Source organism: Pomacea canaliculata, linkage group LG13, assembly GCF_003073045.1.
Source record: "Pomacea canaliculata isolate SZHN2017 linkage group LG13, ASM307304v1, whole genome shotgun sequence".
Taxonomy (NCBI): Eukaryota; Metazoa; Mollusca; class Gastropoda; order Architaenioglossa; family Ampullariidae; genus Pomacea; species Pomacea canaliculata.
The window spans coordinates 4,068,951-4,083,574 of record NC_037602.1 but is presented as its reverse complement, the minus strand read 5'-3'; the positions used below and the strand labels follow the sequence as shown (position 1 = coordinate 4,083,574).

The 14,624-nt window shown below is 41.3% G+C and overlaps 2 protein-coding genes across 3 annotated transcripts; one reads left to right on the top strand and one right to left on the bottom strand.

Moving 5' to 3' along the window:
* Positions 1-185: 185 nt before the first annotated feature.
* LOC112554512 lies at positions 186-6,125 on the bottom strand. Of its 2 annotated transcripts, none has more exons than XM_025222300.1 (8): positions 5,819-6,125; positions 4,356-4,448; positions 3,467-3,690; positions 3,055-3,169; positions 2,833-2,948; positions 2,338-2,435; positions 2,093-2,144; positions 186-1,796 (listed from the first exon to the last, which is right to left on the bottom strand). In XM_025222300.1, the coding sequence occupies exons 3-8, from the start codon at positions 3,678-3,680 to the stop codon at positions 1,669-1,671; spliced, it is 723 nt and encodes a 240-aa protein (XP_025078085.1). In that variant the 5' UTR covers positions 3,681-3,690; positions 4,356-4,448; positions 5,819-6,125; the 3' UTR covers positions 186-1,668. The 2 variants fall into 2 exon arrangements, with proteins under 2 accessions (XP_025078085.1, XP_025078084.1); XM_025222299.1 differs by having other exon boundaries at positions 4,364-4,448; positions 5,819-6,124.
* Positions 6,126-7,627: 1,502 nt separating this feature from the next.
* LOC112554602 lies at positions 7,628-13,450 on the top strand. Its single transcript, XM_025222474.1, has 2 exons — positions 7,628-7,826; positions 9,603-13,450. Exon 2 carries the CDS (start codon positions 10,125-10,127, stop codon positions 10,689-10,691), a length of 567 nt encoding a protein of 188 aa, XP_025078259.1. The 5' UTR covers positions 7,628-7,826; positions 9,603-10,124; the 3' UTR covers positions 10,692-13,450.
* Positions 13,451-14,624: the final 1,174 nt, after the last annotated feature.

Sequence of the window (14,624 nt, the reverse complement as noted above, 5' to 3'; positions counted from 1 at the left end):
TGTAAGAAACAGTCACAAATATAACTTTAAATGTTTTGAGAAGAATTAGTTTTATTAGTTTTCGTGCCTGGCGATAAGATAAAGAAAAGATCAACTTAAGCCATTTCCCTGTGGAGAACTAATCCCGTCACACATCTCACAGTCATGCGCACTCACGCACTCACGAAATTTCTGGAAATGTTCAATTTTTAAATTTCTGTCTTTATATTTTATTATTAAGTTATTTTATTTTGCGCTAATAGTGTTTATATCGCGCAGCATTGCAGCAAATGGAAGTCAGACTGCACTAACCAAATATTAAAAAAGAAATAACATTAAACATAAAGACAAGATATAGCATGACATGAAAACACATTAAGCTGACTAGTCTCAAAGTACCTTTCTTATGACCTTTAAGAAAATTTTTGCAGACAGCAACAGTTATCACAAGATAATTAAAATGATATTAAAATGCTAATTTCAGATTGAAACAATCAGTTCTGACACTTGGAAAGCACAAGTTCAGGTGTCCATGGGTATCGCGGTTTTGAGAGAACCTTCATGTGCACTGGGTGTGAAAGAAATGCACGAAGGTGAAAAAAAAATCATCTCACCAATTCCACAAATTTGCAGCGGATCAGTTGGGGCAGGAAGCAGTCGACACAGATGTCTTTAAATCACCTGTGCCGTTTAATATATTCTTAGAGAACATCATGCTCTTTCTCAGATGTAAATCAATAACAAGGGAGACTGTGAGTAAGGGAGACAATAAGGCAGAAATTTGAGTCACGAGTTAAGTGATCTCCCCTGCTTTTCTAATGCAAACTTATACTTAAAAAAAAAAATCTGATTACTCATTAAGTTATTAAGAGATGAAAAGAAGCACGACTATTTTAAACGTGCATTTTTTTTAAATAAAATTTTCGATTCTATCGCTAATCACAGAATCGTCTCGAGGTACACCAACAGGAACAGGAGATTGTCAATGAAATGGGAAATGAAAAACAAACAACCTCAGGCTTGGAACATCTGTACAATTTGAAGGTGCACACAAATCTCTTTCCTTCCTCTGATTTGTTTCTTAAGTCAGCATGCTGACCTATTGCTCTCATGCACGGGTCCCACCTCCTGTCACATAAGGTTAAAAACTATAACGACTAAAACTAACAACTGTTTAACCGGACCAGAAGCAGAAGTTCTAATATTAAGCTGTATACACTGTAATAATATTTACAAAAAATAATTAGCTAGAAGCATCGCTTTTATATTTTTTGTCTATCGCATTAGATGTATGAGTAATCCCACTATTAGGGTGATTCTACCCTAGAAAATCCCCGAACTGTGACCTAACCCCACACGATATGTCTGGAGTCGTGGAGGCACAGGGCGACTTGGGACTGTGCCCCAGCGAGTAGAACATCCACATCACAGCCCCACATCACACAGCCCCACATCACAGCCCCACATCACAGTCCCACATCACAGCCAAACATCAGGTTGAGTTCTTTATGAGCTTGCAGGGTATGTATAGGTGGTCACAAAGCAAACTCTACACCACGTTCGTGGGGTCCAGTCCCGGAGGGGTCTGGGACTTGTTCTGACGCATGCACTGTACGAGGTCAGGGTTCAGGCGCAGCTGGGTCAGCAGACCTCGCAGCAGACAGCGCTGGGCCAAGGACACGTCCAGGGTCAGGAGGTCGTCGTCACGCAGCTGTGACAAGATGGACCAGCGCAGCAGCTGCTCCCTCGCCAACGCCTCGTACGTGCGGCTGCTGATCCGGGCTGCACGACCTGCATCACGGCCAGGCTGACGTCATCTGCACCCCAGGAAGGAAAGGGCGTTAACTCAGCGAGCGATCGTGCTCTTGTGCTTGTGAATGTGCTTTTGTGTATGCTTATGTGTGCAGTACTTTGTTAGGTCTATCTGTACTATCTCAGTGTGTGTGCATATCTCTTGTATGTGTGACATCTGTTTGTACGTGTATAGAGGAAAGGGGTTTTGACGTGTGAAATTGGATTGCTTTGGAGGCGACTGTGTGTGCGTGCGTATGCGTGTGTATATATATATATGTGCGTGTGTGCGTGTGCGTATGTGTTAATGTATATGTATTACCTTCACAAGGAACACGCGTGGACCCATAGCGAATCCTTTTTTGCAACGCCTCCTATAAAGAAAAAAATCATCATCATCATCATCATCATCATCTGGAACCGTAGGGGCCTTTAATGTCGACACACAGTTTAAAGTTTGCACGTGTTTAAAGTGACCACAAACGTCCAGGAGATCTTGTGTCCGAGGTCTACCTGTCGTTTATTTGCTGGTGTTCTTTCAATCCTGAATAAACCTAAAATATTTACCTTTTCCATGCTCTCGTTAATTTCAAACTTTGTTATCAGCTCCGCCATCGACCCACCGTCTCCATAGTTTCCATTCCGCCGTCGCCATAACAGTAAGACTGTTACAAGAAGATTGGCAGAAAAAATATAAAAAAACTATCCAAAAACCCCTTCACTCATTCAGTATTTTTATACCTCTCTTTTCTCTCTCCTTGGCTGAATAACGAAATGAAAAAGGCTAGTCATCTAGATAAGCCCAGTAACATCACTACTTTATTTTATTTATTTGCTCTTTTCATTCACTTCCCTCCCCCATTTTTCGTAATTAGTTTTGGCTCTCTTCATTCTTGGCTGGCCCTTACTTTAATTTTTCCTTTCTTCATTGTTTTTCTCTGTCGGTTCTTCCCGTTTCACTTCATTATTTTTAGATTTAAATAATTATACCCTTGCTATTTCTTTCCTTGTTCTGTTTATGTATGTATTTGTTTTTTATGCCGATTATGTCAGTGAACTCACTGATAATTGTTATAACAACTGCTAGCCATAGGTACAGGCCAGCCAACTGCAACCACGTGACTCGATTGTCTTGTTCACATTCCTCATTGAAATCATTGACCATGCAACTCACGAATCTGCAACACAATTAACAATACAGAATTTGTAGGACAGAGAGGATGATTTAAGAGAAAAGCAACAATGATGTTGACGATGATAACGAAGAAGGAACTCTGAACCTACTTCCGTTCAATCAGTCCGACTATGAACCACGTTAGTCCCAGACCTAAAGGGCGCCGTGACATGTACAGAAGAATTCGAGCAGGAGGACGAGGCTGGACCAACTTCCAAGGAAAGTCTGAAAAAAAATGGCATGAAAAGATCCCTTTTGACCAGACACCAAGGGTGAACGTGAGTTTTGACGAAACACGCTTCTTTTTCTTGCTTAATCTGAATAGTCACGTGCTTCTAACGGCTTTTTTGGTCTCTCTGCCTTCTACCCAAATATTCTCCGACAACCTCAGAATCTCAGAATTTACACCAGCACATCAGGGGAGACAGAGGTCGCATACTTTTTTTTTTTTGCACACAGTTTGTGTCGTTTAAAGACAAATTGTTATTTTGGTTCTGCGTCTTTCGACGACAATGGACTCACCAGCAAGGAAGAGCATCACAGCTGGGACGATCAAGAACGACAACCCGTACAGCCTTTTTAGCTCCGTCTCGCAAGGGCAGACAAATATGGACACGCTGAGCAGGAGTTCGATGAGGGCGATGAAAGTGAAGAGGATCACAAGCTGCAGCTTCCCCGATGATAACAACATCCAGGTCACCATAGCAACGGGTTTGTTTAAGGTACCTCGGTCCATCGTCTCAAGCCTACCACATGTAGACCATGATTGAGAATTATATGGTAGTATAGTTGTTTATAGTATATACTATTATAGTATAATATATACTACCATATTCGCATATAACAGACACTTTCACTTCTACAACAAACACTCATAAACAAAGGACAGGGTCACAGTGAAGTCGTTCTGAAAGATGTTTGGACTTAAAAGTTGTAAAGAATCCGAGTGATGAAGGTTGATGGTCAGCCATTGCAAGTTGTTGGGCTTGGTAGGAGAAAGACCTCTGTCCATAGTCTTTGTCAGACTCAATATAGTGACAAATGGGAATAATTGCGTGGGTTTCCTCAAAATGATCTAGGATTTTCCTTGTTTGTTCACACAATAATGGGTTTCTGAGTCCATAGCGAGAGATTACATTCCATTTATACGCGTAAAATAACTAAAAAAAACAAAACGAGTATGCTATTCATATCAAAGATAGATATGAAAAACTTGACAGCCGTGAAGAAACAAGTGATACCATGCAGGAAAAATTAAGAAATGAGAAAAGAGAAAGTCTGTCCAGTCACAAATATCACATCCCTATGAGGCTATGACCAATCAAATCGATCCTACTCCCCAACCATTTTCCCCTCTCTCTGTCTCTCACACACACACTACTCATAAAAGCTCAGACAACTCAGGCCACACCTGTTCACCTGTGCTGGACGTTTGAATCAGGTGTGCATGTCGTCTGTTCTTCTTGCGACTTGATGTGACCCTTTACGTTACACTGACTTCAGACTGGAAAGAAAGATAAACGCCGAGGGATTAAATACTCCAATATAGAGGCTGTATATATATATATACACAAAGAGCACTTAAAGAGCCTTTGCTAGCTTCTGGTGCAACACCTTTACTCATTATATCTCTATCTGTGCCTTTCGCGCCTTCCTTTTAGATACAAATAAACTTAACTTACAAACGGTTAGAAAAGACAGTAAATACCCTTTCTTCCGCCAGAAAGGCACAAAACAAACAAAATCACCATCAAAATCCACTGTCACCTTTCTGCAGTTATGAAATCTAAGCAAAAACAAACATGACTTTTCTTGACTGATTTTGGTAACCAGAGAAATCTCGGATGAGAAAACAACGCACCTGCTAATATTTATATTAAACTCATGCAGGCTTTTTTGCCTTCAGTACGGAAATAGCAGCTGAGACAGACAGTCACCTTTACTAAAAAGCATTGTTTGTTGAATATTGCAATGTGTGGCCTTTTGTTAACTGAGGGGGGTGAGGAATGTGATGTCCACGCCTTACTAAACTGACATTTGAACATCCTGGACTTTCCAATATTATTTCCCAGTGTATAGCAATAGATGACAGCTGATGACTGAATGGGGTGATTAGGTAAATGTGACAGCCGATGGCTTTCAGAGATACCCAATACTCCCATCTCACAAAAGAAAGAAAGAACAAACTTTCTTTTCATGCATTTTATATCATTGATCTACGCGATGCCCAATCGGACCATAAGTAATAAGCCGGTGAGACAATATTCTGTTATGCATCAATGCATGTAAGTAAGAGCGAACAACAGCAAAATAAAATAAAAATATCTCCGTCATGTGCTTAGCACTAGGACACGAGACCATGTCACTCTTCTCCGTTTTCTGTACTACCTATCCCTTCTCTAATCCATGAAACTGTCCGTGCTGTGCTTTTATTATTTTGTTCGCTCCTGCCCTATTTGTCTGAACCTCTCTTACCCTGCATTCCAGCCAAACTACTCCGATCTTTGTCTAATGACCATATCCTGTTTTTATTCTGTCGCCAGAACAACAACATATGGTCACAGGATTTTTAGTTACTATGCAGCAAACAAAGGAACTCTCTCCCCTTCCCTGTGTGCGCAGTATACAAATCAAGTGATGATGATGATTATTATTACATAAATAAGGGAGGAAAAACTTAAATGAGAAGCAATAAATGGATAAACAAATAGCCTAAACAAATGAGAAAAGAAAGCATATGAGACTGAGATAGAAACAGAGTAAAAGAAAGACAACCTCATACAGACGCTCACACTCACACACTTTAGCATACTCTAATACAGACTGTGACAGAGAGAGGGGGACTAGTCACAAAGTATTCAATCAACAACTTACTGCGCAGATGCAGTAATCACCGAAGTTTTTTTCCTGCCACCATTACTGTCACTCGCTGCAGAATGTGGCTTTGCTGGATGGTGCTGCACGCAGCATGCTTGCCTGCTGGACCTTTTCCTGGGCTGAGTGGACCCCGCCCTGTGACCTCCCATCAAGTGTCATCTACTCACTAGAACAAACTTACACGCTACAGAAAATTGTCCGACAAACACGAAAAACGTTTTACCTCTTTACAGGACTGGCCTGAGAGACGAACCAGCCGCGATATCAAACCTCTCTCAATGACAGAGAAAACATTTGACTGTCAACTGGGAAAGATCATTAAAGCTTTGGGAGGTGGTGGAGTCGGGGGGTGGGCATTGAGGAAACATTGCTCGCCTTGACAAAACCCCTTTTATTCGTAAAACAGGGAAATACGCATCAGTGCAATGCTTTCTGATTGCTTTCCCCCTGCCTTCACACACAAGTGAATGAACTCGAAAAAGCATAAGGAAAAAAATTCAATATTTTGGATATAATTTCAATAGAGTGTCGCTTGCTCCTGACCTCTGACATGATGTTTATTGTGTACCGCATGCCCGCTACAAGAGGACTACCAGACTCAGTAACGAGCAACATGAAACCAACTACAAACAATGCTCATATATCGGCCCATCCATAATTAAAGCTGTCTCTCCTTTCAACACCAAGTTATTTTAAGGATTTTTTCTGTCAGACATTTTCCACATTTTCTATTCTTATTCTCGACGTGTTTATTCATGTCATACTTAATCGACTTCCTTCTTCCCGATTGCAAGCAGCTGGGCATAGGTCGAGAAAGTAACTTCACCGGAAAATAGCTAGGACCACTTGAGTTGTTTTGAGCAGATAGCATAGAGTTCATTCACACAATCATTGACAAAGAGCCAATAACGATCCCTAGAGTGTAAGAGTGTAAGACGAGCTGTATATCTGTACTTTTGGGGTTTACTGGCTTCCAAATGTACTAGCAAAATTTTGTGATCAATCAAATTAGACCTGCATCAGTTGACGATGTGTCATGGAGTATGGGCTGCAGTTAAGCATTGTAGTTGTGTCTTAATTTTTTTTTTTTCGGAGGGGAGAGGGTGTGTACGATTACGTGAAATAGGAAACAAACCCCAACATCCTATAATTTTTGTAGCCATACAGGCTTATGTAATGTTACAAATGGCCTGACACTAAGTACTGTTACTCATCATCAACGACTTGTTTAAGTTACTTGTAAAGGGGAGTCCAATAGTGAAGTGGTTAATATACAACACTCGCTTGTCAATGCAGAGAGAGAGAGGAAGGGAAGGCAACGGGTTCAAATTTCGTCTGGTTATCAAGGTTTTTCCCTTCGGATTCCTTTCCCTTTCCTCTCCAATTATAATGCAATATCACCTTTAAACGGAAGCATTTTTACCTGCGCAACTGACCAACTAACCAACAGTTGTTCATCCTTTGTCTGCACGGTTGTTTCTCCTTCCATCCTTCCTATGCTGTCCATGTCTCCTGCTTGTGTCAAGAGTTGAAAGCAAGCTCCTTCATAAGCGTAATTATGCATTATTATTATTATAGGTTTTGATGCCGAAACCTAATATACTACAAATTTAAAACAATATTTTTTTGGTTGATGTTAGGCATGAAAGCAATGCAAGGAAAGAACTTAAGAAAAGACAACGCGACGTTGTCGACAAGTTACTTCCCCTAGGAAAGCTGGTCGATGTCGGCGCTCACACAGATAACGCATGCGCAGCAGACCCTCATGTTATCGAACCTCACATTTGCCTGTTGGAGAATATCGATCTGCCAGAAACCGACACAGAGGCTGGAACAAGATGGCGGATACATCAGGCGATAGCGGACGAGAGACGACGAAATAATTATCAACGTTTAGCAGACACTGCGGACTAAAATATTTCAAGCCATTTTGCGTGAGGCGTCTACAGACTGACGAGGACAGATTTGAGGAAAGGAAGTTTGCAAGAAAAGGACGAATAGAAAGGTAGGTTTACAGCAGCGAGACATCGTACATGATGTTAATCAGCATAAAGGGCTATAGAGCCTGATGTCGGCCAAGTATGTTTGGCGCAGTTAGATATAACTCTGTTATGTGTTTGCATTCTAGCGTTTGAATCATTATCACACACGATGATATGATTCTGACAAAGGGTTTGTGAATGTGGTTATTTGCAGTTTAGTTGTTTATTCAATTTTTTAGAAATAAGTAGAATAGTCCATTTATATCCAAAGGAAAAAAGGTTTCTTTGTCATAAAATGAACAATGCTGTAAAATGAAATAACAACAAATTATAGAGACTAGAATCAGGAAAAATCCAGAAATAGTACAAGGCCATGTCATAATGATTTAGTGCATGTGAAATTAGGTCTCAGGCATTGCAAAGCTACAAAATCCCTGGAGAAAGTAGGTCTCTATGGAGTAGTTTTCACTGGAGCGGCCTAAATCAGTTACAAGAGTACTTATGTAAGATAGATAAGTCAGTCAGACGATAGATAAATCAAAGATAGCTAATCACTTAAGATATTTTCGTAGGATATTTAATAAAAAATGTATTGCGTAAGCTGCCCTCTGGCCCACCGAGACTAAAGTGCGAGCAGAGCGTTTGGTCAACCACGATATAAACTTGTTCAAGGCGACTGTAGGATGGCAGGACTCACAGCTCTGTGTGTGTTTATCGATTGATTCCAGCCTGCGGCTGCATGCGCGCTGTAGCACGTGCGATGCATTTTATTAGGTTTTTTTTTTCGCCCTCTGCGAGTTGCCGGCGGCGACCGTTGCTTCCCAGACCCACACTACGCATCTCTCTCTCCTCACCACTGTCTTCAATGTCTAACGACCTAATGCTATTTTGAATATCGATCACTTACCCCTGATGTGAAGCCAATGGTAGAATCGATTAATGATCAAAGGTCAAGGATCTCTTCTTATTAGCAGTACGCATGAGGATTAATGAGGGGATTAACGGGCCCCGCGGTGTTACTGTCTCTGTCACGTGACACTGCAGCTGACGGTCACCAGGTGTACGCTGACAATGGTTTGCTCTTGAGTTACAACGTTTGATGCAAAAACTTGAATGATTTTTCTCCCCATCTTCTTTCATGCTCATGCTGAATCATATTGTGTTACTCGTGTGCCAAGACAACAGATTTTTCAAAGCATTTTGCAACATTTTGATAATAATGGCTTGTACTTAATGATCACGCGGAGCATTATGGCAGTCAACTACTAAAAGTGTACGAGAGGGATGGTGAATCACAGGCAGATCAATGGTGAAGGCTGCAGATGAAGATGGATTAGTTAAAACATAACTGTGTTAGTTGGTTTGGACAAAAGTGGTTGGGTAGCTAAGATGCAGATGTTACTGTGAGATTAAATATGTCTGCCATTGCCATTTTCTTGCCGCAGCACGTTAATTTTTCTTTACTTGCAACAAGCATTCCTTCTTTCACTATGCTATATAGAATGTATGAAAGAAGCGAGAAAAAGATAGGGGTAGCAAGGCACCAATGCAAAATTCATTTTTAGATGAGGTCTATGGCGTAGTTTATGAAGTATATAGGCCTTTCATAATAATCGTTATTTTTATTGAGTTAAAGTCTAGTTTAGTAAACGCTAATTTTATTTAGTGGACATGAATGCGAAACAAACATATGAAACAGATAAAATCAGTATATTATTTTTAAAGCGCTGCCTGTAAACATGAATTGTACGAGCACAACAGCTGTAAACAGACTAAACCGCGGGGTATCTCTGTTTCAGGTGCAGGGTCAGTTAACTCCCTTTTCCAGATGTCGCTGAGAGGGTATGGTCTTCCAGAACACCTGGCCTTTTATTTCCCCAACCCTAGGTCTTTCCCTGGAGCTGAGTGGAGATCGATTGTGTCGGCCTGGACGTGAAGGAAGCGGAGTTTGCACGCGCGAAATCGAATAATCTTGCCAGCAGACCCCTGCTTCCAGGCCAGCTCCGTGCAAAATCAGTTCATGTTCCCTGCAGACTAGTGCTTCTTTATTGAGTGTCAGGACCTGAAGAGCGTTAATTCGTTCATCCTGGTTTCAAATCTTTACAGACTTGTTAATAAAAAAAAACACACACATGAAGGCACGCACACGCATACACATACACTAGCAACCGCCCGCGTGAGTGAGCTCGAATTTTTAGAGACAATCAGTTTTGGGTTTCAAGAGACCTGACCCTTCAGTGACTCTGCAGCACTGACAAAAAAGGAGAGCATATAAGTATAGGCAGAAAGAAGTGCTTGACATAATCAGCACGCTCGTAACCATGGAGATGCCTATTTCTCGCGCCGCCGCTTACTTGAAGCGGAACCGCACGACGCACTCGTGGGCTGGAGACTCGAACCTCATGTCGCGCAGCTGTCCCAACACCCAAACTCTGCACGACCACATGCTGCAGACACGGGCAGCTGGTGTCGACACCCGTTACAACCGCCTTTCCACCAACGTCGTCTACAGATCGCCGCCCTCCTCCTGTTCGTCGTCGCCTGGGCGGTCGACTTCGTCAGAGAAGAGCAGCCGGGGGGACAAGAAATCCCTAGAGAGGCCTTCCTCGTCATACAGCTACGACGGCGGCTTCTTCATCAGCGCCAACAACGCCTCCAAGGACTTCTTCGTCATAGATCCGGAATGGGTCAGTGAGGACCAGACGGTCAAGAAGTTGGCCCCTACGGGAGATGGCGGTAGCGGAGGGCGGTCCGCGGAGGGCGGTGGCGGCGGTGGCACAAGCAACACCAACAACAGTTGGCGACGTTCCTTTATGTGGAGCAGCTACCGACGCAGCAAGTCGGCCCCGCCGCCGAAGTACCGCAACCCAATCACGTGGAAATACTGACTGGGGGAGAGAAGAAAAGAAATAACAACAGAAACAAATCGGTGCGAGTGTCGTCGACGACATCTTAACAGAAAGACGACAGCAAGGCCTTCCAAGAAAGACAAGAGCTGGTCCTACACATCCTGAGACTGTTCTGAGGGGGCGACACCGATGCCGAAGTCACTGTGCTTGCTTGCAAAGGTGGTGCTGACAATCGAGGCACGAAGAACATCTGACCGGAGTGGACAAGAGCCCCACCTGCACGCAGCCCCACTCACTACCAACAAAAAGTGCGGTAACATTCTCCGGCGTGACAGAATCAAGGCCAGGGGGACAAAGGGAGGGAATAGAAATGAATGAAAAAAAAAAAATGCGGCTTCGAATTACTTTGAGATTGTGTGGTGTACCGCTAGGTCTAACTCTTCGGACGAGATTGTATGTGTTTTAACCTGGAACTGCTTTTGCTTGTTCGACTGGTTGTTGCTAATGGTTACGCAGTTGAGTTTCTGACTGCTTTATTTCCAGGCAGTGCATGGAAATCTGACAGGTTACTTCTAGTACTACTGCTATTACAATTTACAGAAAGTAACACCTGCACGTAGGCCCAAAGACATCCACATCACATACAAACTCGGTTGAGCCACCGTGAGGTAAGGGTAGGTAGAAGTATACTCTGTAAACTAGAATTAAGCATTTACAGTATAGGCAGACCTTTAGAGAGAATGATTGTGTTGTTTTTGCCATTAAGTGGCCAAAGGCGACGGTTAATTGTATAAAAATGACAAAGCAGTTGCTTACAATTATTAAAGTGCTGTGTATGTACAAAGTCTGAACAGTGACAGAACAAAGGACAAAGTATTTTTTTTAAAGTAGCAGGAAGGCAAGCGCGCCGATAGACACACGGAAAGAAAGACAAATATAAGCAAATAAAGATAATTACTAGGAAGTCAATCAACTGCACAGTGAAACCTCTGATCTTGTGCACATCTAATACAAGACTGTGCTTTCTCTCACCTTTTTCTCCTTAGGGAGCAAGAAATAACAAAGATTTAAGAAATTTTTTTTAAATTTTCTTTTTAATGTAGAGTAATTTAATGAGCACCGATAGGTAGAATAATAACAATAATATATAAGATAATATGCTAGGCTAGAAATATTTCAAAGAGCAAGCCAGTATTTTGGAAATCGCTCGTCTTTATTCAGTTTAGGTGATGATCAAAGTAGTGACAGACTAAGATAACAGGACATCACTTCGGTTAAAAATCGAAGCTGACACAGTTTGTTGTAAAATGGAAGAAACATCCTTGTCTCTCATCGTTGAGGCCTCACTCCGTGTTCAAACTCTTTAGGATCACTGATTGATCTTTTGGTTCTGTTGACCACACTCATGGAAATATTTCAGCAGGTCGCATCTTCCACATTCTCCATAAGCAAACGCTTACAGACAAGCAAATAAACACACTAATTAAAAAGAAAAAACAGAAAAAAAGCAAACGAGAATCCTCCAGACTGGGCATTCTGTGATGTTGTATGCTGCTGTGCGATGTTGTCTCCCTTCATCAGACTCCACCAGACGTTATCTCCCCTACCCCACTTCTTTCCTATGCTCTTATATCTTCTCACAATTGTTTGGCTCCTGTCAGGCCTTATTTCCCATCATGCACTGGGAATAATTAACTCTAATGGTGAATGTTAGTCGGTGGGTTCACCCGGTGGTAATTGTGTTCGCAGTAAGTTCAAGCGTGTTTCAGAGGTCAGGCTGGCCCAGGAAAGCTATTGTTTCTGGCTCGGAGATAATTCCCTTGATCCCTCAACTCTATTAAAAAGAGAAAGCTTTTGCAGTGCTCATGCATGGTTTACTGGTCAATCTGTAGCTCTTCCTTTTGCTCGAAAGCATGATGACATTTTCACTCACATTTCAACACTCACAGATGTACGTGCGTGCGAGGTCTGCATGACTCACTACTCACTCACCTTGACTCTCATAGCTGTCAGTGGCTTGAACAAAGGGCTCACTGCAATCTTCCCATTCTCCTGATATACAATAAACAAGGGATTCCTGTCAGTGATATCTGTAAGGAAAGCATTGTTGTTGCCAAGACGCCTTGTCAATGTTGGAAGCTTACGCAATGATTAGAGACAACTACTATATCGCTATGCCTCTGAATCCGTGTGAGTTTGTCTGCATATCTGTCTTTATCTATTATTATATCATTATCATGAACAGCACATAGAGAGTGGGAGAAAGAGATAGAGAGAATGTGTGTACCTCATCTTTTATTGGTTGTTGTCCATTTGGAAGATTAAAGCAAAGAGAGTATCAAACTTTGTTAAATGTACTTTGTTGTCTGGGTTCGCGCAGACCAGCAGTTAGACAAGGCTAATGCCTCCTTAATCATTTCATACCTCACATATTTTGAATTCATTTTAAAGTAAACAGAATGTATTGCTTCTCACTTTGTATATGAAATTTGTAATCTAAGGAAACAATAAGAGTTTAGTATTCCTGACATTCTTAAAATGAACAGTTGTAATGGTAACATTAAAATAATATGTATTGTTATTATGTCAATACTTATGTCATCATCTCTTTGTATTACAGTTTTGTACTGTACAACCAAACATATTTCTAAGAGGCAAACTGAGAATGGCATAACCTATAGCGCATAGTTAAATTGTTTACGCAATGAATTTGCAAAAGTTTATTTTTATGTTGCATGTTCTGCATTCCTTAAAAGTAAATAAAAGCATTTACTTAATCCTCCATCGCTAAGCAGGATTTCTAACCACAAAGCGCATGTTTCTTATGGCTGTGTGACATAAGAGGAAATAGGGATTTAGACATTCTAGTGGCAGCACAGCTGCACAGTCTACTTCTTCCTCTACGTGTGAATGAGTGTGTGCATGCATATCACACACACACACACAAACACACACACAGGGTGGGAAAAACTGTACTGTTTTGGTCACAAAAATGTTGGAAAAGTATTCTAAAAATCCACTTCCTTCATTTCCTGTCCCCATTCTTAATACCTAAAAATAACAATAAGAATGAATAAATGAACATCATAAGTAAAAATACAATAATCATACCATGACCTGATCAGTCCTGTCTGTTAGGCCTACCTGTATATCTTGTGGTGAGGCTAAAACAGTGGCAAATCACATTCTGAGAGTGAACTACATTCACATTCTTGCTCCCTCTGTATCTGTTTTAATTAAGGGGGTGCTGCCCTCTCCTTTCCCCTTTTTCCTACACCACTGTAAAAGTAACATTCCAATGATGTCTACAGTTGTAAATTAGACCTACAAACTCTGTTGTCTCCTTACGTGCGAATAGTTTATAATTATTGAAACACAAAGGATGCTTTTCAACACATGCATTTCTTGTAGCAGTTTGGCAACGCTGACTTGCAAGCACAAGGGAGAAAACCGTCATCGTAAAAAGAAACAACCAATGGTAAAGTTTTGTGATTACTTCCCTTTCGTCTTACAGTTCAAGCCGTCTTTATTATCTATTTTTGTTCACAACAGAGACACACAGATTTCCTTGTTGAGGGCAGATAAGTAGTAAATTAGAACAAATGTGCAGTCACTCTCAATCACCAACACAGTTACACACACAACCATTCATCGACGACTGATAGAGGCACACCATGATTAGTGTTTCGTGTTCCTAAGATAAATTAAAATAAAAATGAACAAAAAACAACAATAACAAAGGTTCAATGGTCAATCCTGTTCATGAGTAAGAAGTATTTGATGAAAAGACTCTAACCCTGACCACCTGTGTCCATCTGTCAGAGGGTACTAGTTAGAAATAGTGATGTAGTGGGTGGCAGCGGTCTCTGATGATGCTGACAGCTTTCAACCTCACACTCCTGGTGTAAAGATCTCTTAGTGGTTTTAGTGAAAAAAAAAAACCAACCAATATTCTTTCTAGAAGTTTTGAGC